The 26623-nt window shown below is 48.2% G+C and overlaps 2 protein-coding genes across 8 annotated transcripts in view; both read right to left on the bottom strand.

Annotated features, from left to right (window-relative positions):
• Positions 1-12805, bottom strand: part of LOC110514570 (islet cell autoantigen 1-like protein) — a 64252-nt gene extending 51447 nt beyond the window's left edge. For 3 of the 7 annotated variants that reach the window (XM_036972461.1, XM_036972467.1, XM_036972468.1), the window contains exon 1: positions 12650-12804. The gene's annotated coding sequence lies outside the window, so the exon portion shown is untranslated. The other 4 variants (XM_036972462.1, XM_036972464.1, XM_036972465.1 and 1 more) reach the window with 4 other exon arrangements.
• Positions 12806-12991: 186 nt separating this feature from the next.
• wdr12 (WD repeat domain 12) overlaps positions 12992-26623 on the bottom strand; it is a 32021-nt gene continuing 18389 nt past the window's right edge. Inside the window, exons 9-13 of the mRNA XM_036972470.1 lie at positions 22564-22704; positions 18982-19087; positions 17517-17649; positions 16346-16418; positions 12992-13476 (exon numbers count right to left, since the gene is read on the bottom strand). Of these exons, the coding sequence (XP_036828365.1) occupies positions 13399-13476; positions 16346-16418; positions 17517-17649; positions 18982-19087; positions 22564-22704 (531 nt within the window). The 3' untranslated portion in view covers positions 12992-13398. The remainder of the gene's footprint in view (positions 13477-16345; positions 16419-17516; positions 17650-18981; positions 19088-22563; positions 22705-26623) is intronic.

Genomic DNA, 26623 nt, shown 5'->3' with positions numbered 1-26623 from the left:
GCCTTTTCAGCTAACTCTATCTGAGCTATATGAATAGGTCCGTGCACGCTCAAGGACAAGATATCTTTGACTTTAATAAACTGCCTTTTTGCTATACTTGATTCCACTCTGTCCAGCGTCTTGATTTGGTCTCTTTCTCTCGTAGTTAAACATCAACATAACCAAAGTAATTGATTACTTTCTGCAAGTTATTAACCTCTAAAACTCTTAAGTTAGCGACGACACTAGATAGCCAGATCAGCTAGCTAGCTCAAAAACTAGCTTGTCTTACATGGAAACTTCCGCGACCAGAACCAAAGGGGAAAAAAATGGACATCAGATGGATAATTAACAGATGGTCTTGGGTACTCCTCTTTTGAAATGTGAAGTGCACGGGCAACAATGCTGACAACTTGCGCCCTTCCAGTCCCCGGTTCAGGTCGTTACCTTACGACTCCGACACCCAAGAGGGTATGCCACTTCTTGAGATGCAAAACAACATTGGGATGCTTTTGACAGCAAAGACAGATGAAAAGGCAGATGGCTTGGAGGACATGGTTAGGACGAATACCATGAAAAAGTATATATTTATATTTTACCTTTATTTAACTAGGCAAGTCAGTTAAGAACAAATTCTTATTTACAATGACGGCCTATGAACAGTGGGTTAACTGCCTTGTTCAGGGGCAGAACAACAGATTTTTACCTTGTCAGCTCGGGGATTAGATCTAGCAACCTTTTGGTTACTGGCCCAAAGCTCCAACCACTAAGCTACCTGCGACCCCAAAATCTGTTGACTTTACCTCTGGAGACGTGAAAAACCTAAAAAGTGACATGAAGAAGGTGGAAGTTATCTGCCAGGAAAATGAAAAGAAGGTGAATGAGGCGGAGAGATACCAGCGCAGGTGGAACCTGAGGCTCCATGGAATTCCAGAGTAGGCGGGTGAGGACATCAAATACAGAGTTGTTGACATCTGTGGAGCTGACATTCCAGAGTTGTTGACATCTGTGGAGCTGACATTCCAGAGTTGTTGACATCTGTGGAGCTGTCATTCCAGAGTTGTTGACATCTGTGGAGCTGTCATTCCAGAGTTGTTGACATCTGTGGAGCTGTCATTCCAGAGTTGTTGACATCTGTGGAGCTGACATTCCCAAATCAAAAGCCAAACTTCAGGAAAATGTGGACATCGTCCATCGTTTGACTCAACGATCAAGACAAGAGACTGAGGACAACAATCATGATGATTTAGTCAAACATAAGGCTATTTTCCTGTACTGCAAACGGTTTGAAGCAGACAGTTACTTTCTACAAGAAACTCATACTTGTTACTCTGATCTATGGGGTAATGGCATCTGGTTATCATATGGCAACAACCACTCTGCAGGTGTAGCAGTTAAGAGGTGTATTTAAAGGGAAGGTCATCAAGGTACCGAGTCAATGTGGAGGCTATATACAGGGGGTACCGGTACAGAGTCAATGTGGAGGCTATATACAGGGGGTACCGGTACAGAGTCAATGTGGAGGCTATATACAGGGGGTACCGGTACAGAGTCAATGTGGAGGCTATATACAGGGGGTACCGGTACAGAGTCAATGTGGAGGCTATATACAGGGGGTAACAGTACAGAGTCAATGTGGAGGCTATATACAGGGGGTACCGGTACAGAGTCAATGTGGAAGCTATAAACAGGGGGTACCGGTACAGAGTCAATGTGGAGGTTATATACAGGGGGTACCGGTACAGAGTCAATGTGGAGGCTATATACAGGGGGTACCGGTACAGAGTCAATGTGGAGGCTATATACAGGGGGTACCGGTACAGAGTCAATGTGGAGGCTATATACAGGGGGTACCGGTACAGAGTCAATGTGGAGGCTATATACAGGGGGTAACAGTACAGAGTCAATGTGGAGGCTATATACAGGGGGTACCGGTACAGAGTCAATGTGGAAGCTATAAACAGGGGGTAACGGTACAGAGTCAATGTGGAGGTTATATACAGGGGGTACCGGTACAGAGTCAATGTGGAGGCTATATACAGGGGGTACCGGTACAGAGTCAATGTGGAGGCTATATACAGGGGGTACTGGTACAGAGTCAATGTGGAGGCTATACACAGGGGGTACCGGTACAGAGTCAATGTGGAGGCTATATACAGGGTGTACCGGTACAGAGTCAATGTGAAGGCTATATACAGGGTATTACGGTACCGAGTCAATGTGGAGGCTATATACAGGGGGTACGGGGTTAATGCGGAGGCTATATACAGGGGGTACCGGTACAGAGTCAATGTGGAAGTTATATACAGGGGGTACTGGTACAGAGTCAATGTGTAGGCTATACACAGGGGGTACCGGTACAGAGTCAATGTGGAGGCTATATACAGGGGGTACCGGTACAGAGTCAATGTGGAGGCTATATACAGGGGGTACCGGTACAGAGTCAATGTGGAGGCTATATACAGGGGGTACCGGTACAGAGTCAATGTGGAGGCTATATACAGGGGGTACCGGTACAGAGTCAATGTGGAGGCTATATACAGGGGGTACCGGTACAGAGTCAATGTGGAGGCTATATACAGGGGGTACCGGTACAGAGTCAATGTGGAGGCTATATACAGGGGGTACCGGTACAGAGTCAATGTGGAGGCTATATACAGGGGGTACCGGTACAGAGTCAATGTGGAGGCTATATACAGGGGGTACCTGTACAGAGTCAATGTGGAGGCTATATACAGGGGGTAACAGTACAGAGTCAATGTGGAGGCTATATACAGAGGGTACCAGTACAGAGTCAATGTGGAGGCTATATACAGGGGGTACCGGTACAGAGTCAATGTGGAGGCTATATACAGGGGGTACCGGTACAGAGTCAATGTGGAGGCTATATACAGGGGGTACCGGTACAGAGTCAATGTGGAGGCTATATACAGGGGGTAACAGTACAGAGTCAATGTGGAGGCTATATACAGGGGGTACCGGTACAGAGTCAATGTGGAAGCTATAAACAGGGGGTACCGGTACAGAGTCAATGTGGAGGTTATATACAGGGGGTACCGGTACAGAGTCAATGTGGAGGCTATATACAGGGGGTACCGGTACAGAGTCAATGTGGAGGCTATATACAGGGGGTACTGGTACAGAGTCAATGTGGAGGCTATACACAGGGGGTACCGGTACAGAGTCACTGTGGAGGCTATATACAGGGTGTACCGGTACAGAGTCAATGTGAAGGCTATATACAGGGTATTACGGTACCGAGTCAATGTGGAGGCTATATACAGGGGGTACGGGGTTAATGCGGAGGCTATATACAGGGGGTACCGGTACAGAGTCAATGTGGAAGTTATATACAGGGGGTACTGGTACAGAGTCAATGTGTAGGCTATACACAGGGGGTACCGGTACAGAGTCAATGTGGAGGCTATATACAGGGGGTACCGGTACAGAGTCAATGTGGAGGCTATATACAGGGGGTACCGGTACAGAGTCAATGTGGAGGCTATATACAGGGGGTACCGGTACAGAGTCAATGTGGAGGCTATATACAGGGGGTACCGGTACAGAGTCAATGTGGAGGCTATATACAGGGGGTACCGGTACAGACTCAATGTGGAGGCTATATACAGGGGGTACCGGTACAGAGTCAATGTGGAGGCTATATACAGGGGGTACCGGTACAGAGTCAATGTGGAGGCTATATACAGGGGGTACCGGTACAGAGTCAATGTGGAGGCTATATACAGGGGGTACCTGTACAGAGTCAATGTGGAGGCTATATACAGGGGGTAACAGTACAGAGTCAATGTGGAGGCTATATACAGAGGGTACCAGTACAGAGTCAATGTGGAGGCTATATACAGGGGGTACCGGTACAGAGTCAATGTGGAGGCTATATACAGGGGGTACCGGTACAGAGTCAATGTGGAGGCTATATACAGGGTGTTACGGTACAGAGTCAATGTGGAGGCTATATACAGGGGGTAACAGTACAGAGTCAATGTGGAGGCTATATACAGGGGGTACCGGTACAGAGTCAACGTGGAGGCTATATACAGGGGGTACTGGTACAGAGTCAATGTGGAGGCTATATACAGGGGGTACCGGTACAGAGTCAATGTGGAGGCTATATACAGGGGGTACCGGTACAGAGTCAATGTGGAGGCTATATACAGGGGGTAACAGTACAGAGTCAATGTGGAAGCTATAAACAGGGGGTACCGGTACAGAGTCAATGTGGAGGTTATATACAGGGAGTACAGAGTCAATGTGGAGGCGATATACAGGGGGTACCAGTACAGAGTTAATGTGGAGGCTATATGCAGGGGGTACCGGTACAGAGTCAATGTGGAGGCTATATACAGGGGGTACCGGTACAGAGTCAATGTGGAGGCTATATACAGGGGGTACCGGTACAGAGTCAATGTGGAAGCTATAAACAGGGGGTACCGGTATAGAGTCAATGTGGAGGCTATATACAGTGTGTTACGGTACAGAGTCAATGTGGAGGCTATATACAGGGGGTACCGGTACAGAGTCAATGTGGAGGCTATATGCAGGGTGTTACGGTACAGAGTCAATGTGGAGGCTATATACAGGGGGTACCGGTACAGAGTCAATGTGGAGGCTATATACAGGGGGTACCGGTACAGAGTCAATGTGGAGGCTATATACAGGGGGTACCGGTACAGAGTCAATGAGGAGGCTATATACAGCGGGTACCTGTACAGAGTCAATGTGGAGGCTATATACAGGGGGTAACAGTACAGAGTCAATGTGGAGGCTATATACAGGGGGTACCGGTACAGAGTCAATGTGGAGGCTATATACAGGGGGTACCGGTACAGAGTCAATGTGGAGGCTATATACAGGGGGTACCGGTACAGAGTCAATGTGGAGGCTATACACAGGGGGTACCGGTACAGAGTCACTGTGGAGGCTATATACAGGGTGTACCGGTACAGAGTCAATGTGAAGGCTATATACAGGGTATTACGGTACCGAGTCAATGTGGAGGCTATATACAGGGGGTACGGGGTTAATGCGGAGGCTATATACAGGGGGTACCGGTACAGAGTCAATGTGGAAGTTATATACAGGGGGTACTGGTACAGAGTCAATGTGTAGGCTATACACAGGGGGTACCGGTACAGAGTCAATGTGGAGGCTATATACAGGGGGTACCGGTACAGAGTCAATGTGGAGGCTATATACAGGGGGTACCGGTACAGAGTCAATGTGGAGGCTATATACAGGGGGTACCGGTACAGAGTCAATGTGGAGGCTATATACAGGGGGTACCGGTACAGAGTCAATGTGGAGGCTATATACAGGGGGTACCGGTACAGAGTCAATGTGGAGGCTATATACAGGGGGTACCGGTACAGAGTCAATGTGGAGGCTATATACAGGGGGTACCGGTACAGAGTCAATGTGGAGGCTATATACAGGGGGTACCGGTACAGAGTCAATGTGGAGGCTATATACAGGGGGTACCTGTACAGAGTCAATGTGGAGGCTATATACAGGGGGTAACAGTACAGAGTCAATGTGGAGGCTATATACAGAGGGTACCAGTACAGAGTCAATGTGGAGGCTATATACAGGGGGTACCGGTACAGAGTCAATGTGGAGGCTATATACAGGGGGTACCGGTACAGAGTCAATGTGGAGGCTATATACAGGGGGTACCGGTACAGAGTCAACGTGGAGGCTATATACAGGGGGTACAGAGTCAATGTGGAGGCGATATACAGGGGGTACCAGTACAGAGTCAATGTGGAGGCTATATACAGGGGGTACCGGTACAGAGTCAATGTGGAAGCTATAAACGGGGGGTACCGGTATAAAGTCAATGTGTAGGCTATATACAGGGTGTTACGGTACAGAGTCAATGTGGAGGCTATATACAGGGGGTACCGGTACAGAGTCAATGTGGAGGCTATATGCAGGGTGTTACGGTACAGAGTCAATGTAGAGGCTATATACAGGGGGTACTGGTACAGAGTCAATGTGGAGGCTATATACAGGGGGTACCGGTACAGAGTCAATGTGGAGGCTATATACAGGGGGTACCGGTACAGAGTCAATGTGGAGGCTATATACAGGGGGTAACAGTACAGAGTCAATGTGGAAGCTATAAACAGGGGGTACCGGTACAGAGTCAATGTGGAGGTTATATACAGGGAGTCCAGAGTCAATGTGGAGGCGATATACAGGGGGTACCAGTACAGAGTTAATGTGGAGGCTATATGCAGGGGGTACCGGTACAGAGTCAATGTGGAGGCTATATACAGGGGGTACCGGTACAGAGTCAATGTGGAGGCTATATACAGGGGGTACCGGTACAGAGTCAATGTGGAAGCTATAAACAGGGGGTACCGGTATAGAGTCAATGTGGAGGCTATATACAGTGTGTTACGGTACAGAGTCAATGTGGAGGCTATATACAGGGGGTACCGGTACAGAGTCAATGTGGAGGCTATATGCAGGGTGTTACGGTACAGAGTCAATGTGGAGGCTATATACAGGGGGTACCGGTACAGAGTCAATGTGGAGGCTATATACAGGGGGTACCGTTACAGAGTCAATGTGGAGGCTATATACAGGGGGTACCGGTACAGAGTCAATGTGGAGGCTATATACAGGGGGTACCTGTACAGAGTCAATGTGGAGGCTATATACAGGGGGTAACAGTACAGAGTCAATGTGGAGGCTATATACAGGGGGTACCGGTACAGAGTCAATGTGGAGGCTATATACAGGGGGTACCGGTACAGAGTCAATGTGGAGGCTATATACAGGGGGTACCGGTACAGAGTCAATGTGGAGGCTATATACAGGGGGTACCGGTACAGAGTCAATGTGGAGGCTATATACAGGGGGTACCGGTACAGAGTCAATGTGGAGGCTATATACAGGGGGTACCGGTACAGAGTCAATGTGGAGGCTATATACAGGGGATACCGGTACAGAGTCAATGTGGAGGCTATATACAGGGGGTACCGGTACAGAGTCAGTGTGGATGCTATATACAGGGGGTACCGGTACAGAGTCAATGTGGAGGCTATATACAGGGGGTACCGGTACAGAGTCAATGTGGAGGCTATATACATGGGGTACCGGTACAGAGTCAATGTGGAGGCTATATACAGGGGGTACCGGTACAGAGTAAATGTGGAGGCTATATACAGGGGGTACTGGTACAGAGTCAATGTGGAGGCTATATACAGGGGGTACCGGTACAGAGTCAATGTGGAGGCTATATACAGGGGGTACCGGTACAGAGTCAATGTGGAGGCTATATACAGGGGGTAACAGTACAGAGTCAATGTGGAAGCTATAAACAGGGGGTACCGGTACAGAGTCAATGTGGAGGTTATATACAGGGAGTACAGAGTCAATGTGGAGGCGATATACAGGGGGTACCAGTACAGAGTTAATGTGGAGGCTATATGCAGGGGGTACCGGTACAGAGTCAATGTGGAGGCTATATACAGGGGGTACCGGTACAGAGTCAATGTGGAGGCTATATACAGGGGGTACCGGTACAGAGTCAATGTGGAAGCTATAAACAGGGGGTACCGGTATAGAGTCAATGTGGAGGCTATATACAGTGTGTTACGGTACAGAGTCAATGTGGAGGCTATATACAGGGGGTACCGGTACAGAGTCAATGTGGAGGCTATATGCAGGGTGTTACGGTACAGAGTCAATGTGGAGGCTATATACAGGGGGTACCGGTACAGAGTCAATGTGGAGGCTATATACAGGGGGTACCGTTACAGAGTCAATGTGGAGGCTATATACAGGGGGTACCGGTACAGAGTCAATGTGGAGGCTATATACAGGGGGTACCTGTACAGAGTCAATGTGGAGGCTATATACAGGGGGTAACAGTACAGAGTCAATGTGGAGGCTATATACAGGGGGTACCGGTACAGAGTCAATGTGGAGGCTATATACAGGGGGTACCGGTACAGAGTCAATGTGGAGGCTATATACAGGGGGTACCGGTACAGAGTCAATGTGGAGGCTATATACAGGGGGTACCGGTACAGAGTCAATGTGGAGGCTATATACAGGGGGTACCGGTACAGAGTCAATGTGGAGGCTATATACAGGGGGTACCGGTACAGAGTCAATGTGGAGGCTATATACAGGGGATACCGGTACAGAGTCAATGTGGAGGCTATATACAGGGGGTACCGGTACAGAGTCAGTGTGGATGCTATATACAGGGGGTACCGGTACAGAGTCAATGTGGAGGCTATATACAGGGGGTACCGGTACAGAGTCAATGTGGAGGCTATTTACATGGGGTACCGGTACAGAGTCAATGTGGAGGCTATATACAGGGGGTACCGGTACAGAGTAAATGTGGAGGCTATATACAGGGGGTACCGGTACAGAGTCAATGTGGAGGCTATATACAGGGTATTACGGTACAGAGTCAATGTGGAGGCTATATACAGGGGGTACCGGTACAGAGTCAATGTGGAGGCTATATACAGGGGGTACCGGTACAGAGTCAATGTGGAGGCTATATACAGGGGGTACCGGTACAGAGTCAATGTGGAGGCTATATACAGGGTATTACGGTACAGAGTCAATGTGGAGGCTATATACAGGGGGTACCGGTACAGAGTCAATGTGGAGGCTATATACAGGGGGTACCGATACAGAGTCAATGTGAGGGGTTACAGTTTTGTCAGGGTCATTTGTACATGTAGGTGGGGGTGAAGTGACGATGCATAGATAATAAACAGCGAGTAGCAACAGTGTGAGTGTGGGGGGGGGGGGGGGGGGGGGGGGGGTCGGCCAATGTATATAGTCTTGGTATTTGATTAATTGTTAAGCAGTCTTATGGCTTGGGGGTAGAAGCTGTTAAAGAGCCTTTTGATCCTAGACTTGCAGTGCGGTACTGCTTGCAGTGCGGTAGCAGAGAAAACAGTCTATGACTTGGGTGACTGGAGTCTTTTTAGGGCCTTCCTCTGACACCACCTACTATATAGGTCCTGGATGGCAGGAAGCTTGGCCCCAGTGATGTACTGGGCCGTAAGCACTACCCTCTATAGCGCCTTACGGTCAGATGCTGAGCAGCTGCCATACCAGGCGGTGAGGCAACCGGTCAGAATGCTCTCGATGGTGCAGCTGTTGGACTTTTTGAGGATCTGGAGACCCATGCCAAATCTTTTCAGTCTCCTGAGGGGGAAAGGTGTTGTCGTGCCCTCTTCACAACTGTCTTTGTGTGTTTGGACCATGATAGTTTGTTGGTGATGTGGACACCAAGTAACTTGAAGCTCTCTCAGAAGAATAGCACCTTTAGGGACAGCTCTAACAACTATTTGATACTCCTCAGGAGTGGGCTGCTCCACTACAGCCCCGTTGATGTTAATGGGGGCCTTTTCCTGTAGTCCACAATCAGCTCCTTTGTCTTGCTCACATTGAGAGTTTGTTGTCCTGGCAACACACTGCCAGGTCTCTAACCTCCTCCCTATAGGCTGTCTCATTGTTTTGTCGGTGGTCAGGCCTACCTTCTCACATGCATCTGGTTTATCTCTGAATATTAGGAAATGTACATTTTTTTAGTTGAAAAGATGTGACTTAAACTCAGTATGTAATATCCCTGTGAAAGATGTGACTTAAACTCAGTACGTAATATCCCTGTAAAAGACGGGATCACATATTTTGGTATTAAAGTTAGCAAAGATCAGAAAGAAAAGGGCCAACTTAAATGTCTCTCCTATTGTTGAGGAAATTGGACAGAGATTTAACTCCTGGTTATTAAGAGATCTTTCTTCATCTGGATGTGAACTTTTATCAATCTGAAGGTCCAGATGAGTTTATACCTCCCCTGCCTTGGATGTTCCTCTGTCAGTAACTAAAATGGTTGATACTAAATTATTTAACTTCATATGGAGGAATAAAGCTCATTATTTAAGAAAAGCGGTAATATGTAGCACCCAGGGTGAGGGAGGGTTGAATGCTCTGGATTTTAAAACCTCTAATATAATATTTATGGTTAAATGGATACAGAACTACTTAAGAAATAAGGATTGCATTTGGAATATAATCCCTAATGTAATATTCCAACAGATTGGTGGTCTAGAAGTCTTACTCAAATGCAACTTTGATGTGGGTAAAAACACTATCAAGCTTGCTAACTTTCATAAACAAGTACTTCTAACTTGGAACCTCATGTACAAACATAATTTCCCCCCACAAACATACAATCTGGAAGAATAAAGACATAAAATACAAAAACAAGTCTTTGTTTTTCAAGAACTGGTTTGGCAACAGCATTATCTGGGTTATACCATTATTGAATAATGATGGACAACTATATGATTATCGAATTATAATTATTGAATAATATCTATATGATTATGCAGAATTCATGAGAACACACAATGTTACATTCACTCCTGAGGAGTATCAAATAGTTGTTAGAGCTGTCCCTAAAGGTGTTGTTAGAGCTGTCCCTAAAGGTGTTGTTAGAGCTGTCCCTAAAGGTGTTGTTAGAGCTGTCCCTAAAGGTGTTGTTAGAGCTGTCCCTAAAGGTGTTGTTAGAGCTGTCCCTAAAGGTGTTGTTAGAGCTGTCCCTAAAGGTGTTGTTAGAGCTGTCCCTAAAGGTGTTGTTAGAGCTGTCCCTAAAGGTGTTGTTAGAGCTGTCCCTAAAGGTGTTGCTAGAGCTGTCTCTAAAGGTGTTGTTAGAGCTGTCCCTAAAGGTGTTGTTAGAGCTGTCCCTAAAGGTGTTGCTAGAGCTGTCCCTAAAGGTGTTGTTAGAGCTGTCCCTAAAGGTGTTGTTAGAGCTGTCCCTAAAGGTGTTGTTAGAGCTGTCCCTAAAGGTGTTGTTAGAGCTGTCTCTAAAGGTGTTGTTAGAGCTGTCCCTAAAGGTGTTGTTAGAGCTGTCCCTAAAGGTGTTGTTAGAGCTGTCCCTAAAGGTGTTGTTAGAGCTGTCCCTAAAGGTGTTGTGAGAGCTGTCCCTAAAGGTGTTGTTAGAGCTGTCCCTAAAGGTGTTGTTAGAGCTGTCCCTAAAGGTGTTGTTAGAGCTGTCCCTAAAGGTGTTGTTAGAGCTGTCCCTAAAGGTGTTGTTAGAGCTGTCCCTAAAGGTGTTGTTAGAGCTGTCCCTAAAGGTGTTGTTAGAGCTGTCCCTAAAGGTGTTGTTAGAGCTGTCCCTAAAGGTGTTGTTAGAGCTGTCCCTAAAGGTGTTGTTAGAGCTGTCCCTAAAGGTGTTGTTAGAGCTGTCCCTAAAGGTGTTGTTAGAGCTGTCCCTAAAGGTGTTGTTAGAGCTGTCCCTAAAGGTGTTGTTAGAGCTGTCCCTAAAGGTGTTGTTAGAGCTGTCCCTAAAGGTGTTGTTAGAGCTGTCCCTAAAGGTGCTATTCTTCTGTTAGGAGAACATAACAATACTCCCAAGTGCAACTGTTGAGGATTTTATAGCCTCAATACAGCTAGAAGGAATTTACATTTTATAAACTATAAATGTAATAACATGTATATATGAAAACCATGTCAAGATGTTACTATTCCCTCTGCTAGAATGTACTGGAATGCAGCCCTAGGACAAGTCAACTGGAACAACGTTTCGTTGTTATCTGGTAAATATTGTATATCTAATAAGGTGAAAGAAGTGTCATACAAACTCATTCATAGAATCTACCCTGTAAAGACCTTTATATATACACAGATTTAAAATAGCTATTGATAACTAATGTGTATTTTGTGGTTGTGACCCAGAGACTCCTGAACATTTATTTTGGGACTGTTCTAATGTCAGAAGATTTTGGAGTGAGTTAGAAGATTTGATTAAATAAATAAAATACTATTAATGTTCATTTGAAAGACTCGGATATGATTTATTTTGACCCAAATGATATCGACCCCCGGTGTAACTTTCATTTGTTTATTTTTATGGAAGAATCTTTATCCATGAAATGAGGTCGACAGGGGGGAACAAAACCCTCTTCACATTGTTAAAGATAGAATTTAAATATTATTTTGAAATTATCAGTAGTGTAAAAACAAAAAAAGCAATACGTACCATAAAACTTTGAGTATTATAAATGTATCTCGACATGTGATGTAAATTCACTAATAAAAAACCCCACTCTTCCATGAGGAGGTCAAGCAGTACATTAAGAACATTCTACATTCTTCCAATAAGAAAGCTGTTCAAATCAATACGTGTGTATCTTTTAAGGTCTTCGTATAATCTGTCATGTGTTGGACCCCCCTAGTATATGTCCTCATTGTCTGTATACTCCTTGTATGCATCCTGGTGTTCCTGCACTAAGAACAGGGCTCGACACCTGTCGTCGCCAGCAGGTTAACCATAATGAGGCAGCCAGCTGCTATTGATAATGTATGTCGAGCCAGCTACCTGTAGCTGCACAGGTCAAGCGAGATCAATGCCGTTATCTCACCACAAACCTGCTGTCTTCTCAACCTTTGTGTTCAGGAAGAAAAATGTTGCTGGTTCCTGTTGCAACTCGTTAAATGTTTGCGACGTTTTCCAGGACGCGCAGCTAATTTGCTCCTAACCTACATCAGTATAACCTGCTAGTTGTACCCAATGTAACGTTAACTAGTCCAGATGACTTGGTCTGCGGATACGTTGCCTATATATAAACGCAACACGTCTTGCATCATCACATTGCTGTGTCTTTACCGTTTGAACGAAGCTGTCAGGAAGTCATGTTGTCCAGCAGTCAGAGTATCCAGGTCACGTTAGCAGCACCAACTGAACTGACGCACAGAAACAGGATATGCAACGTGTCTGTTCCCTCCGTCCTGTCGCTGCGGAGACGTCTCAACATCACAGGTCAAACCAGTTGGAGGAAAATTTGATTTTAAAACGTCCCGAAGGACACTAACCCCATCCTCAAGGAGGTGCAGGAGAAATATGTTATGTTTGCAGGGCACCACAAAGCAAAACAGACATCTTCAAGAATACAACCCTAATTAAAAGCTGCTGCAGGAAAATAGAAAGATCTTTAATCTGAAAAACTGATGACTGGGTAGTTATTGTATTTAAAACACTGGTATATCATGGATGTAGACAGGCATTCTGATTAACAACGACAGTGGGAATTATAATGGCACATTATGATCTATTATGATCTATTAATCTGTCCCAAGAGAGGGCAGTATAGAGACCTGCCACTGATGGTTCTCAACACAGTAGTTTAATCTGGAAACGATGTGGCTACATACATACACAGTATTAAAATGGAGACGAGCTGTATCTTCAAAAACAGTATGTCACCTTGGCAACCTTATATCATGAAGAACAGCCTCCATCGACACAACTGTGGCAGTTCATAAATACACATATCTACATCAGGAAAGACTTTAATCAACAGGCAATACATCAGAGAAATAAAAACAGGTGCTATGTCTGTCTCCAGTCTGTCTCGTCTACGCTCCAGCGTCTGTCTCGCAGGCTGTGTATCTGTATGTGTACAGCTTGTTGTCAGCTCCTCCACTCAACATCAACTGCAAGAGGAAGAGACAGAGGGAACACAAAACGTTGAACAGAATACAGGCTAGATGTGTGCTGTCTCTCCAGGTTAATACAGGCTAGATGTGTGTTGTGTCTCCAGGTTAATACAGGCTAGATGTGTGTTGTTGTCTCTCCAGGTTAATACAGGCTAGATGTGTGTTGTTGTCTCTCCAGGTTAATACAGGCTAGATGTGTGTTGTCTCTCCAGGTTAATACAGGCTAGATGTGTGTTGTGTCTCCAGGTTAATACAGGCTAGATGTGTGTTGTTGTCTCTCCAGGTTAATACAGGCTAGATGTGTGTTGTTGTCTCTCCAGGTTAATACAGGCTAGATGTGTGTTGTGTCTCCAGGTTAATACAGGCTAGATGTGTGTTGTTGTCTCTCCAGGTTAATCCAGGCTAGATGTGTGTTGTTGTCTCTCCAGGTTAATACAGGCTAGATGTGTCAGTGTGTTAGATGTGTGTTGTCTCTCCAGATGAATACAGGCTAGATGTGTGTTGTCTCTCCAGGTTAATCCAGGCTAGATGTGTGTTGTCTCTCCAGGTTAATCCAGGCTAGATGTGTGTTGTCTCTCCAGGTTAATCCAGGCTAGATGTGTGTTGTCTCTCCAGGTTAATCCAGGCTAGATGTGTGTTGTCTCTCCAGGTTAATCCAGGCTAGATGTGTGTTGTCTCTCCAGGTTAATCCAGGCTAGATGTGTGTTGTCTCTCCAGGTTAATCCAGGCTAGATGTGTGTTGTCTCTCCAGGTTAATCCAGGCTAGATGTGTGTTGTCTCTCCAGGTTAATCCAGGCTAGATGTGTGTTGTCTCTCCAGGTTAATCCAGGCTAGATGTGTGTTGTCTCTTCAGGTTAATCCAGGCTATATGTGTGTTCTCTCTCCAGGTTAATCCAGGCTAGATGTGTGTTGTCTCTCCAGGTTAATCCAGGCTAGATGTGTGTTGTCTCTCCAGGTTAATACAGGCTAGATGTGTGTTGTCTCTCCAGGTTAATACAGGCTAGATGTGTGTTGTCTCTCCAGGTTAATCCAGGCTAGATGTGTGTTGTCTCTCCAGGTTAATACAGGCTAGATGTGTGTTGTCTCTCCAGGTTAATACAGGCTAGATGTGTCAGTGTGTTAGATGTGTGTTGTTGTCTCTCCAGATGAATACAGGCTAGATGTGTGTTGTTGTCTCTCCAGGTTAATCCAGGCTAGATGTGTGTTGTTGTCTCTCCAGGTTAACCCAGGCTAGATGTGTGTTGTTGTCTCTCCAGGTTAATACAGGCTAGATGTGTCAGTGTGTTAGATGTGTGTTGTTGTCTCTCGAGGTTAATCCAGGCTAGATGTGTGTTGTTGTCTCTCCAGGTTAATCCAGGCTAGATGTGTGTTGTTGTCTCTCCAGGTTAATCCAGGCTAGATGTGTGTTGTTGTCTCTCCAGGTTAATACAGGCTAGATGTGTGTTGTCTCTCCAGGTTAATCCAGGCTAGATGTGTGTTGTCTATCCAGGTTAATACAGGCTAGATGTGTGTTGTCTCTCCAGGTTAATACAGGCTAGATGTGTCAGTGTGTTAGATGTGTGTTGTTGTCTCTCCAGATTAATACAGGCTAGATGTGTGTTGTCTCTCCAGGTTAATACAGACTAGATGTGTGTTGTCTCTCCAGGTTAATACAGGCTAGATGTGTGTTGTTGTCTCTCCAGGTTAATACAGGCTAGATGTGTGTTGTTGTCTCTCCAGGTTAATACAGGCTAGATGTGTGTTGTTGTCTCTCCAGGTTAATCCAGGCTAGATGTGTGTTGTCTCTCCAGGTTAATACAGGCTAGATGTGTGTTGTTGTCTCTCCAGGTTAATACAGGCTAGATGTGTGTTGTTGTCTCTCCAGGTTAATACAGGCTAGATGTGTGTTGTTGTCTCTCCAGGTTAATACAGGCTAGATGTGTGTTGTTGTCTCTCCAGGTTAATCCAGGCTAGATGTGTGTTGTCTCTCCAGGTTAATCCAGGCTAGATGTGTGTTGTCTCTCCAGGTTAATCCAGGCTAGATGTGTGTTGTCTCTCCAGGTGAATACAGGCTAGATGTGTCAGTGTGTTAGATGTGTGTTGTTGTCTCTCCAGGTTAATACAGGCTAGATGTGTCAGTGTGTTAGATGTGTGTTGTCTCTCCAGATTAATACAGGCTAGATGTGTGTTGTTGTCTCTCCAGGTTAATCCAGGCTAGATGTGTGTTGTTGTCTCTCCAGGTTAATACAGGCTAGATGTATCAGTGTGTTAGATGTGTGTTGTCTCTCCAGATTAATACAGGCTAGATGTGTGTTGTCTCTCCAGGTTAATACAGGCTAGATGTGTGTTGTTGTCTCTCCAGGTTAATACAGGCTAGATGTGTCAGTGTGTTAGATGTGTGTTGTCTCTCCAGATTAATACAGGCTAGATGTGTGTTGTCTCTCCAGATTAATACAGGCTAGATGTGTGTTGTTGTCTCTCCAGGTTAATACAGGCTAGATGTGTGTTGTTGTCTCTCCAGGTTAATACAGGCTAGATGTGTGTTGTTGTCTCTCCAGGTTAATACAGGCTAGATGTGTGTTGTTGTCTCTCCAGGTTAATCCAGGCTAGATGTGTGTTGTTGTCTCTCCAGGTTAATACAGGCTTGATGTGTCAGTGTGTTAGATGTGTGTTGTCTCTCCAGATTAATACAGGCTAGATGTGTGTTGTCTCTCCAGATTAATACAGGCTAGATGTGTGTTGTCTCTCCAGGTTAATACAGGCTAGATGTGTGTTGTCTCTCCAGGTTAATACAGGCTAGATGTGTGTTGTCTCTCCAGGTTAATACAGGCTAGATGTGTGTTGTCTCTCCAGGTTAATACAGGCTAGATGTGTGCTGGTGTCTCACCCTGCTGTCAGTCCAGTCCACACAGAGCACCTTGTCCTCATGGGCAGACACATCATACAAAGGGGTCTTGCAGCTGGAATACAAAACACACTTTTGTAACATTAGATTCCCCACCACCCGGCCTCTAACCCCCTACCACCCCAGCCTCTAACCCATACCACCCCAGCCTCTAACCCCCATACCACCCCAGCCTCTAACCCCCATACCACCCCAGCCTCTAACCCCCATACCACCCCAGCCTCTAACCCCCATACCACCCCAGCCTCTAACCCCCATACCACCCCAGCCTCTAACCCCCATACCACCCCAGCCTCTAACCCCCATACCACCCCAGCCTCTAACCCCCATACCACCCCAGCCTCTAACCCCCATACCACCCCAGCCTCTAACCCCCATACCACCCCAGCCTCTAACCCCCATACCACCCCAGCCTCTAACCCCCATACCACCCCAGCCTCTAACCCCATACCACCCCAGCCTCTAACCCATACCACCCCAGCCTCTAACCCCCTACCACTCCAGCCTCTAACCCCCTACCACTCCAGCCTCTAACCCCCTACCACTCCAGCCTCTAACCCCCTACCACCCCAGCCTCTAACCCCCTACCACCCCAGCCTCTAACCCCCTACCACCCCAGCCTCTAACCCCCTACCACCCCGCCTCTAACCCCATACCACCCCAGCCTCTAACCCCCTACCACCCCAGCCTCTAACCCCCTACCACCCCAGCCTCTAACCCCCTACCACCCCAGCCTCTAACCCCCTACCACCCCAGCCTCTAACCCCCTACCACCCCAGCCTCTAACCCCCTACCACCCCAGCCTCTAACCCCCTACCACCCCAGCCTCTAACCCCCATACCACCCCAGCCTCTAACCCCCATACCACCCCAGCCTCTAACCCCCATACCACCCCAGCCTCTAACCCCCATACCACCCCAGCCTCTAACCCCATACCTCCCCAGCCTCTAACCCCATACCACCCCAGCCTCTAACCCCATACCACCCCAGCCTCTAACCCCATACCACCCCAGCCTCTAACCCCATACCACCCCAGCCTCTAACCCCATACCACCCCAGCCTCTAACCCCATACCACCCCAGCCTCTAACCCCATACCACCCCAGCCTCTAACCCCATACCACCCCAGCCTCTAACCCCTACAGCATACAGACCTCCTGGTGTCCCAGAGTTTGACCAGGTTGTCGAGGGAACCAGACACCAGTTGGTGCTCATGGGAAGGAGCCCACTTCACCGCTGTGACCCAGCCGCTGTGAGAGGTAAGAGACAGCAACACCAACGACCCGTCTACACAAACACACACACAAACAGATTAATTCACCTTATGGAACAGCGGGGACTGTGAAGAGAAACAAACACACAATAACACATGCACACTACACACACACACATGGGTGTTGTATGATGAATTGCTAAGTCCCTCTTTGCCATGCAAATTAACTGAATCCCCAAAACCCTTGTGGTCAATCCTCAAGAGGCGGGTAGACAAACAAAAACCCACAATTTCTGACAAACTCCAAGCATTGATTATGCAAGAATCGGCTGCCATCAGTCAGGATGTGGCCCAGAAGTTAATTGACATCATGCCAGGGCGGATTGCAGAGGTCTTGAAAAAGAAGGGTCAACACTGCAAATATTGACTCTTTGCATCAACTTCATGTAATTATCATGTAATTCATGTAATTATGAAATGCTTGTAATTATACTTCAGTAATCCATACTAACATCTGACAAAAATATCTAAAGACACTGAGGCAGCAAACTTTGTGAAAATTAATATTTGTGTCATTCTCAAAACTTTTGGCCACAACTGTATTGTAGATATGTGGTAGTAGAGTAGTGGTCTGAGGGAACACACTTAATGTATTGTGAAAAGTGTTATGAAATGTAATGTCAAGTAATATTTTAAAATGTATAAACTGCCTTAATGTTGCTGGACCCCAGGAAGAGTAGCTGCTGCCTTGGCAGGAACTAATGGGGATCCATAATAAACCCCAGGAAGAGTAGCTGCTGCCTTGGCAGGAACTAATGGGGATCCATAATAAACCCCAGGAAGAGTAGCTGCTGCCTTGGCAGGAACTAATGGGGATCCATAATAAACCCCAGGAAGAGTAGCTGCTGCCTTGGCAGGAACTAATGGGGATCCATAATAAACCCCAGGAAGAGTAGCTGCTGCCTTGGCAGGAACTAATGGGGATCCATAATAAACCCCAGGAAGAGTAGCTGCTGTCTTGGCAGGAACTAATGGGGATCCATAATAAACCCCAGGAAGAGTAGCTGCTGCCTTGGCAGGAACTAATGGGGATCCATAATAAACCCCAGGAAGAGTAGCTGCTGCCTTGACAGGAACTAATGGGGATCCATAATAAACCTCAGGAAGAGTAGCTGCTGCCTTGACAGGATCTAATGGGGATCCATAATAAACCCCAAGAGGAGTAGCTGCTGCCTTGACAGGAACTAATGGGGATCCATAATAAACCCCAGGAGGAGTAGCTGCTGTCTTGGCAGGAACTAATGGGGATCCATAATGAATACAAATACACTCACATAAGAGAGATGTTGTAATGTACATTGGGAAGTGCACAGAGATATTTAAATGAAGTTAGATTTAGTTGTGACCTTTAGAGCGAGGGTCCCACAGCCTGACGTGTCTGTCAGTGCTGCCAGAGGCCAGGCGACGACACAGTGGAGAGTAGGAGATGTGGTTAAACACCTTACTGCCAGTCTATAGATACGAAGAGAAGATTAACCAATCAGTCATCAACTAAGAGGTTGTGAGGGGTGTGGTCTAGGGTTAGTCTCTCACCAGTGTGGTCTGGGGTTAGAGTCTCTCACCAGTGTGGTCTGGGGTTAGAGCCTCTCACCAGTGTGGTCTGGGGTTAGAGCCTCTCACCAGTGTGGTCTGGGGTTAGAGCCTCTCACCAGTGTGGTCTGGGGTTAGAGCCTCTCACCAGTGTGGTCTAGGGTTAGAGTCTCTCACCAGTGTGGTCTAGGGTTAGAGTCTCTCACCAGTGTGGTCTAGGGTTAGAGTCTCTCACCAGTGTGGTCTAGGGTTAGAGTCTCTCACCAGTGTGGTCTAGGGTTAGAGCCTCACCAGTGTGGTCTAGGACTAGAGTCTATAACCAGTGTGGTCTAGGGTTAGAGTCTCGTGGTCTAGGGTTAGAGCCTCACCAGTGTGGTCTAGGGTTAGAGTCTCTCACCAGTGTGGTCTAGGGTTAGTCTCTCTCACCAGTATGGTCTGGGGTTAGAGTCTCGTGGTCTAGGGTTAGAGTCTCTCACCAGTGTGGTCTAGGGTTAGAGTCTCTCACCAGTGTGGTCTGGGGTTAGAGTCTCTCACCAGTGTGGTCTGGGGTTAGAGTCTCTCACCAGTGTGGTCTGGGGTTAGAGTCTCTCACCAGTGTGGTCTGGGGTTAGAGTCTCTCGCCAGTGTGGTCTGGGGTTAGAGTCTCGTGGTCTAGGGTTAGAGCCTCTCACCAGTGTGGTCTAGGGTTAGAGTCTCGTGGTCTAGGGTTAGAGCCTCTCACCAGTGTGGTCTAGGGTTAGAGTCTCTCACCAGTGTGGTCTAGGGTTAGAGTCTCTCACCAGTGTGGTCTGGGGTTAGAGTCTCTCACCAGTGTGGTCTAGGGTTAGAGTCTCTCACCAGTGTGGTCTAGGGTTAGAGTCTCTCGCCAGTGTGGTCTAGGGTTAGAGTCTCGTGGTCTAGGGTTAGAGCCTCTCACCAGTGTGGTCTAGGGTTAGAGTCTCTCGCCAGTGTGGTCTGGGGTTAGAGTCTCTCGCCAGTGTGGTCTAGGGTTAGAGTCTCTCGCCAGTGTGGTCTAGGGTTAGAGTCTCTCGCCAGTGTGGTCTAGGGTTAGAGTCTCTCGCCAGTGTGGTCTAGGGTTAGAGTCTCTCGCCAGTGTGGTCTAGGGTTAGAGTCTCTCGCCAGTGTGGTCTAGGGTTAGAGTCTCTCGCCAGTGTGGTCTAGGGTTAGAGTCTCTCGCCAGTGTGGTCTATGGTTAGAGTCTCTCACCAGTGTGGTCTAGGGTTAGAGTCTCTCACCAGTGTGGTCTAGGGTTAGAGTCTCTCACCAGTGTGGTCTAGGGTTAGAGTCTCACCAGTGTGGTCTGGGGTTAGAGTCTCTCGCCAGTGTGGTCTGGGGTTAGAGTCTTTCGCCAGTGTGGTCTAGGGTTAAAGTCTCTCACCAGTGTGGTCTAGGGTTAGAGTCTCGTGGTCTAGGGTTAGAGTCTCTCACCAGTGTGGTCTAGGGTTAGAGTCTCTCGCCAGTGTGGTCTGGGGTTAGAGTCTCTCGCCAGTGTGGTCTAGGGTTAGAGTCTCTCACCAGTTTGGTCTAGGGTTAGAGTCTCTCACCAGTGTGGTCTAGGGTTAGAGTCTCTCACCAGTGTGGTCTAGGGTTAGAGTCTCTCACCAGTGTGGTCTAGGGTTAAAGTCTCTCACCAGTGTGGTCTAGGGTTAGAGTCTCGTGGTCTAGGGTTAGAGCCTCTCACCAGTGTGGTCTAGGGTTAGAGTCTCTCACCAGTGTGGTCTGGGGTTAGAGTCTCTCACCAGTGTGGTCTAGGGTTAGAGTCTCTCACCAGTGTGGTCTAGGGTTAGAGTCTCTCACCAGTGTGGTCTAGGGTTAGAGTCTCTCACCAGTGTGGTCTAGGGTTAGAGTCTCTCGCCAGTGTGGTCTAGGGTTAGAGTCTCTCACCAGTGTGGTCTAGGGTTAGAGTCTCTCACCAGTGTGGTCTAGGGTTAGAGTCCCTCACCAGTGTGGTCTGGGGTTAGAGTCTCTCGCCAGTGTGGTCTAGGGTTAGAGTCTCTCACCAATGTGGTCTGGGGTTAGAGTCTCTCACCAGTGTGGTCTAGGGTTAGAGTCTCTCACCAGTGTGGTCTGGGGTTAGAGTCTCTCGCCAGTGTGGTCTGGGGTTAGAGTCTCTCACCAGTGTGGTCTAGGGTTAGAGTCTCGTGGTCTAGGGTTAGAGTCTCTCGCCAGTGTGGTCTAGGGTTAGAGTCTCTCGCCAGTGTGGTCTGGGGTTAGAGTCTCTCACCAGTGTGGTCTGGGGTTAGAGTCTCTCGCCAGTGTGGTCTAGGGTTAGAGTCTCTCACCAGTGTGGTCTAGGGTTAGAGTCTCTCACCAGTGTGGTCTAGGGTTAGAGTCTCTCACCAGTGTGGTCTAGGGTTAGAGTCTCTCACCAGTGTGGTCTGGGGTTAGAGTCTCTCACCAGTGTGGTCTAGGGTTAAAGTCTCTCACCAGTGTGGTCTAGGGTTAGAGTCTCGTGGTCTAGGGTTAGAGCCTCTCACCAGTGTGGTCTAGGGTTAGAGTCTCTCACCAGTGTGGTCTGGGGTTAGAGTCTCTCGCCAGTGTGGTCTAGGGTTAGAGTCTCTCACCAGTGTGGTCTAGGGTTAGAGTCTCTCACCAGTGTGGTCTAGGGTTAGAGTCTCTCACCAGTGTGGTCTAGGGTTAGAGTCTCTCGCCAGTGTGGTCTAGGGTTAGAGTCTCTCACCAGTGTGGTCTGGGGTTAGAGTCTCGTGGTCTAGGGTTAGAGTCTCTCACCAGTGTGGTCTAGGGTTAGAGTCTCTCGCCAGTGTGGTCTGGGGTTAGAGTCTCGTGGTCTAGGGTTAGAGTCTCTCGCCAATGTGGTCTAGGGTTAGAGTCTCTCGCCAGTGTGGTCTAGGGTTAGAGTCTCGTGGTCTAGGGTTAGAGCCTCACCAGTGTGATCTAGGATTAGAGTCTCTCACCAGTGTGGTCTAGGGTTAGAGTCTCTCACCAGTGTGTTCTGGGGTTAGAGTCTCTCACCAGTGTGGTCTAGGGTTAAAGTCTCTCACCAGTGTAGTCTAGGGTTAGAGTCTCGTGGTCTAGGGTTAGAGACACACCAATGTGGTCTAGGGTTAGAGTCTCTTACCAGTGTGGTCTAGGGTTAGAGTCTCTCACCAGTGTGGTCTGGGGTTAGAGTCTCTCACCAGTGTGGTCTGGGGTTAGAGTCTCTCACCAGTGTGGTCTGGGGTTAGAGTCTCTCACCAGTGTGGTCTGGGGTTAGAGTCTCTCACCAGTGTGGTCTGGGGTTAGAGTCTCTCACCAGTGTGGTCTGGGGTTAGAGTCTCTCACCAGTGTGGTCTGGGGTTAGAGTCTCTCACCAGTGTGGTCTGGGGTTAGAGTCTCTCACCAGTGTGGTCTGGGGTTAGAGTCTCTCACCAGTGTGGTCTGGGGTTAGAGTCTCTCACCAGTGTGGTCTTCACGCTTCCGGTCTCGGCATCCCAGAGGCGGATGGTGTGGTCCCAGGATGCACTGCAGATCTCCTCACTGTCCAACCAGAGGACAGACGACACCGCCTCGTTGTGACCAGACAATGTCATGAGGGGTGTCTAGAAGAGGAAGATGTTATGTGTTTTGTTTAACCAGGTAGGCTAGTTGAGAACAAGTTCTCATTTACAACTGCGACCTGGCCAAGATAAAGCAATGCAGTTCGACACATACAGAGTTACACATGGAGTAAAACAAACATACAGTCAATAATACAGTAGAAAACATCTATATACAGGGTGTGCAAATGAGGTAAAATAAGGGAGGTAAGGCAATACATAGGCCATAGTGGTGAAGTAATTACAATATGGCAATTAAACACTGGAGTGATTGATGTCCGAAGATGAATGAGCTAGTAGAGACACTGGGGTGCAAAGGAGCAAGATAAATACATACATACAGTATGGGGATGAGGTAGTTGGGTGGGCTATTTACAGATGGGCTATGTACATGTGCAGTGATTTGTGAGCTGCTCTGACAGCTGATGCTTAAAGTTAGTGAGGGAGATATGAGTCTCCAGCTTCAGTGATGTTTGCAGTTCGTTCCAGTCATTGGCAGCAGAGAACTGGAAGGAAAGCTGGCTTTGGGGGTGACCAGTGAGATATACCTGCTGGAGCGTGTGCTATGGGTGGGTGCTGCTATGGTGACCAGTGAGCTGAGATAAGGCGGGGCTTTACCTAGCAGAGACTTATAGATGACCTGGAGCCATTGGGTTTGGCGACAAATATGAAGTGAGGGCCAGCCAAAGAGAGCGTACAGGTCGCAGTGGTGGGCAGTATATGGGGCTTTGGTGACAAAACGGATGGCAATGTGATAAGACTGCATCCAATTTGTTGAGTAGACTGTTGGAGGCTATTTTGTAAATGATGGTGGGTAGTATATGGGGCTTTGGTTAAGATGATTAATACTATGATACACTACTGATCAACTGGAGCCCTGGGAGCCCCTAACCCTGGATAATACCATGAGGGGCTGCTCTCCTCACCCTGGTCAGTCTGATAGGGTTAGTATGGGTTAGTCTGCTCTCCTCACCCTGGTCACTCTGATAGGGTTAGTCTGGGTTAGTCTGCTCTCCTCACCCTGGTCAGTCTGATAGGGTTAGTCTGGGTTAGTCTGCTCTCCTCACCCTGGTCAGTCTGATAGGGTTAGTCTGGGTTAGGCTGCTCTCCTCACCCTGGTCAGTCTGATAGGGTTAGTCTGCTCTCCTCACCCTGGTCAGTCTGATAGGGTTAGTCTGGGTTAGTTTGCTCTCCTCACCCTGGTCAGTCTGATAGGGTTAGTCAGCTCTCCTCACCCTGGTCAGTCTGATAGGGTTAGTCTGGGTTAGTCTGCTCTCCTCACCCTGGTCAGTCTGATAGGGTTAGTCTGGGTTAGTCTGCTCTCCTCACCCTGGTCAGTTTGATAGGGTTAGTCTGGGTTAGTCTGCTCTCCTCACCCTGGTCAGTCTGATAGGGTTAGTCTGGGTTAGTCTGCTCTCCTCACCCTGGTCACTCTGATAGGGTTAGTCTGGGTTAGTCTGCTCTCCTCACCCTGGTCAGTCTGATAGGGTTAGTATGGGTTAGTCTGCTCTCCTCACCCTGGTCAGTCTGATAGGGTTAGTATGGGTTAGTCTGCTCTCCTCACCCTGGTCAGTCTGATAGGGTTAGTCTGCTCTCCTCACCCTGGTCAGTCTGATAGGGTTAGTCTGGGTTAGTCTGCTCTCCTCACCCTGGTCAGTCTGATAGGGTTAGTCTGGGTTAGTCTGCTCTCCTCACCCTGGTCAGTCTGATAGGGTTAGTCTGGGTTAGGCTGCTCTCCTCACCCTGGTCAGTCTGATAGGGTTAGTCTGCTCTCCTCACCCTGGTCAGTCTGATAGGGTTAGTCTGGGTTAGTCTGCTCTCCTCACCCTGGTCAGTCTGATAGGGTTAGTCAGCTCTCCTCACCCTGGTCAGTCTGATAGGGTTAGTCTGGGTTAGTCTGCTCTCCTCACCCTGGTCAGTCTGATAGGGTTAGTCTGGGTTAGTCTGCTCTCCTCACCCTGGTCAGTTTGATAGGGTTAGTCTGGGTTAGTCTGCTCTACTCACCCTGGTCAGTCTGATAGGGTTAGTCTGGGTTAGTCTGCTCTCCTCACCCTGGTCACTCTGATAGGGTTAGTCTGGGTTAGTCTGCTCTCCTCACCTTGGTCAGTCTGATAGGGTTAGTATGGGTTAGTCTGCTCTCCTCACCCTGGTCAGTCTCATAGGGTTAGTATGGGTTAGTCTGCTCTCCTCACCCTGGTCAGTCTGATAGGGTTAGTCTGCTCTCCTCACCCTGGTCAGTCTGATAGGGTTAGTCTGGGTTAGTCTGCTCTCCTCACCCTGGTCAGTCTGATAGGGTTAGTCAGGGTTAGTCTGCTGTCCTCACCCTGGTCAGTCTGATAGGGTTAGTCTGCTCTCCTCACCCAGGTCAGTCTGATAGGGTTAGTCTGGGTTAGTCTGCTCTCCTCACCCTGGTCAGTCTGATAGGGTTAGTATGGGTTAGTCTGCTCTCCTCACCCTGGTCAGTCTGATAGGGTTAGTATGCTCTCCTCACCCTGGTCAGTCTGATAGGGTTAGTCTGCTGTCCTCACCCTGGTCAGTCTGATAGGGTTAGTCTGCTCTCCTCACCCTGGTCAGTCTGATAGGGTTAGTCTGGGTTAGTCTGCTCTCCTCACCCTGGTCAGTCTGATAGGGTTAGTCTGGGTTAGTCTGCTCTCCTCACCCTGGTCAGTCTGATAGGGTTAGTCTGGGTTAGTCTGCTCTCCTCACCCTGGTCAGTCTGATAGGGTTAGTCTGCTCTCCTCACCCTGGTCAGTCTGATAGGGTTAGTCTGGGTTAGTCTGCTCTCCTCACCCTGGTCAGTCTGATAGGGTTAGTCTGCTCTCCTCACCCTGGTCAGTCTGATAGGGTTAGTCTGGGTTAGTCTGCTCTCCTCACCCTGGTCAGTCTGATAGGGTTAGTCTGCTCTCCTCACCCTGGTCAGTCTGATAGGGTTAGTCTGGGTTAGTCTGCTCTCCTCACCCTGGTCAGTCTGATAGGGTTAGTCTGCTCTCCTCACCCTGGTCAGTCTGATAGGGTTAGTCTGGGTTAGTCTGCTCTCCTCACCCTGGTCATTCTGATAGGGTTAGTCTGGGTTAGTCTGCTCTCCTCACCCTGGTCAGTCTGATAGGGTTAGTCTGGGTTAGTCTGCTGTCCTCACCCTGGTCAGTCTGATAGGGTTAGTCTGGGTTAGTCTGCTCTCCTCACCCTGGTCAGTCTGATAGGGTTAGTCTGGGTTAGTCTGCTCTCCTCACCCTGGTCACTGATAGGGTTAGTCTGGGTTAGTCTGCTCTCCTCACCCTGGTCACTGATAGGGTTAGTCTGCTCTCCTCACCCTGGTCAGTCTGGGTTAGTCAGCTCTCCTCACCCTGGTCAGTCTGATAGGGTTAGTCTGGATTAGTCTGCTCTCCTCACCCTGGTCACTCTGATAGGGTTAGTCTGGATTAGTCTGCTCTCCTCACCCTGGTCAGTCTGATAGGGTTAGTCTGGGTTAGTCTGCTCTCCTCACCCTGGTCAGTCTGATAGGGTTAGTCTGCTCTCCTCACCCTGGTCAGTCTGATAGGGTTAGTCTGCTCTCCTCACCCTGGTCAGTCTGATAGGGTTAGTCTGGGTTAGTCTGCTCTCCTCACCCTGGTCAGTCTGATAGGGTTAGTCTACTCTCCTCACCCTGGTCAGTCTGATAGGGTTAGTCTGGGTTAGGATGCTCTCCTCACCCTGGTCAGTCTGATAGGGTTAGTCTGCTCTCCTCACACTGGTCAGTCTGATAGGGTTAGTCTGCTCTCCTCACCCTGGTCAGTCTGATAGGGTTAGTCTGGGTTAGGCTGCTCTCCTCACCCTGGTCAGTCTGATAGGGTTCGTCTGCTCTCCTCACCCTGGTCAGTCTGATAGGGTTAGTCTGGGTTATTCTGCTCTCCTCACCCTGGTCAGTCTGATAGGGTTAGTCTGC

Source organism: Oncorhynchus mykiss, unplaced genomic scaffold (genome assembly GCF_013265735.2).
Source record: "Oncorhynchus mykiss isolate Arlee unplaced genomic scaffold, USDA_OmykA_1.1 un_scaffold_164, whole genome shotgun sequence".
Classification (NCBI taxonomy): Eukaryota; Metazoa; Chordata; class Actinopteri; order Salmoniformes; family Salmonidae; genus Oncorhynchus; species Oncorhynchus mykiss.
This window is presented reverse-complemented; position numbering and strand designations above follow the sequence as displayed.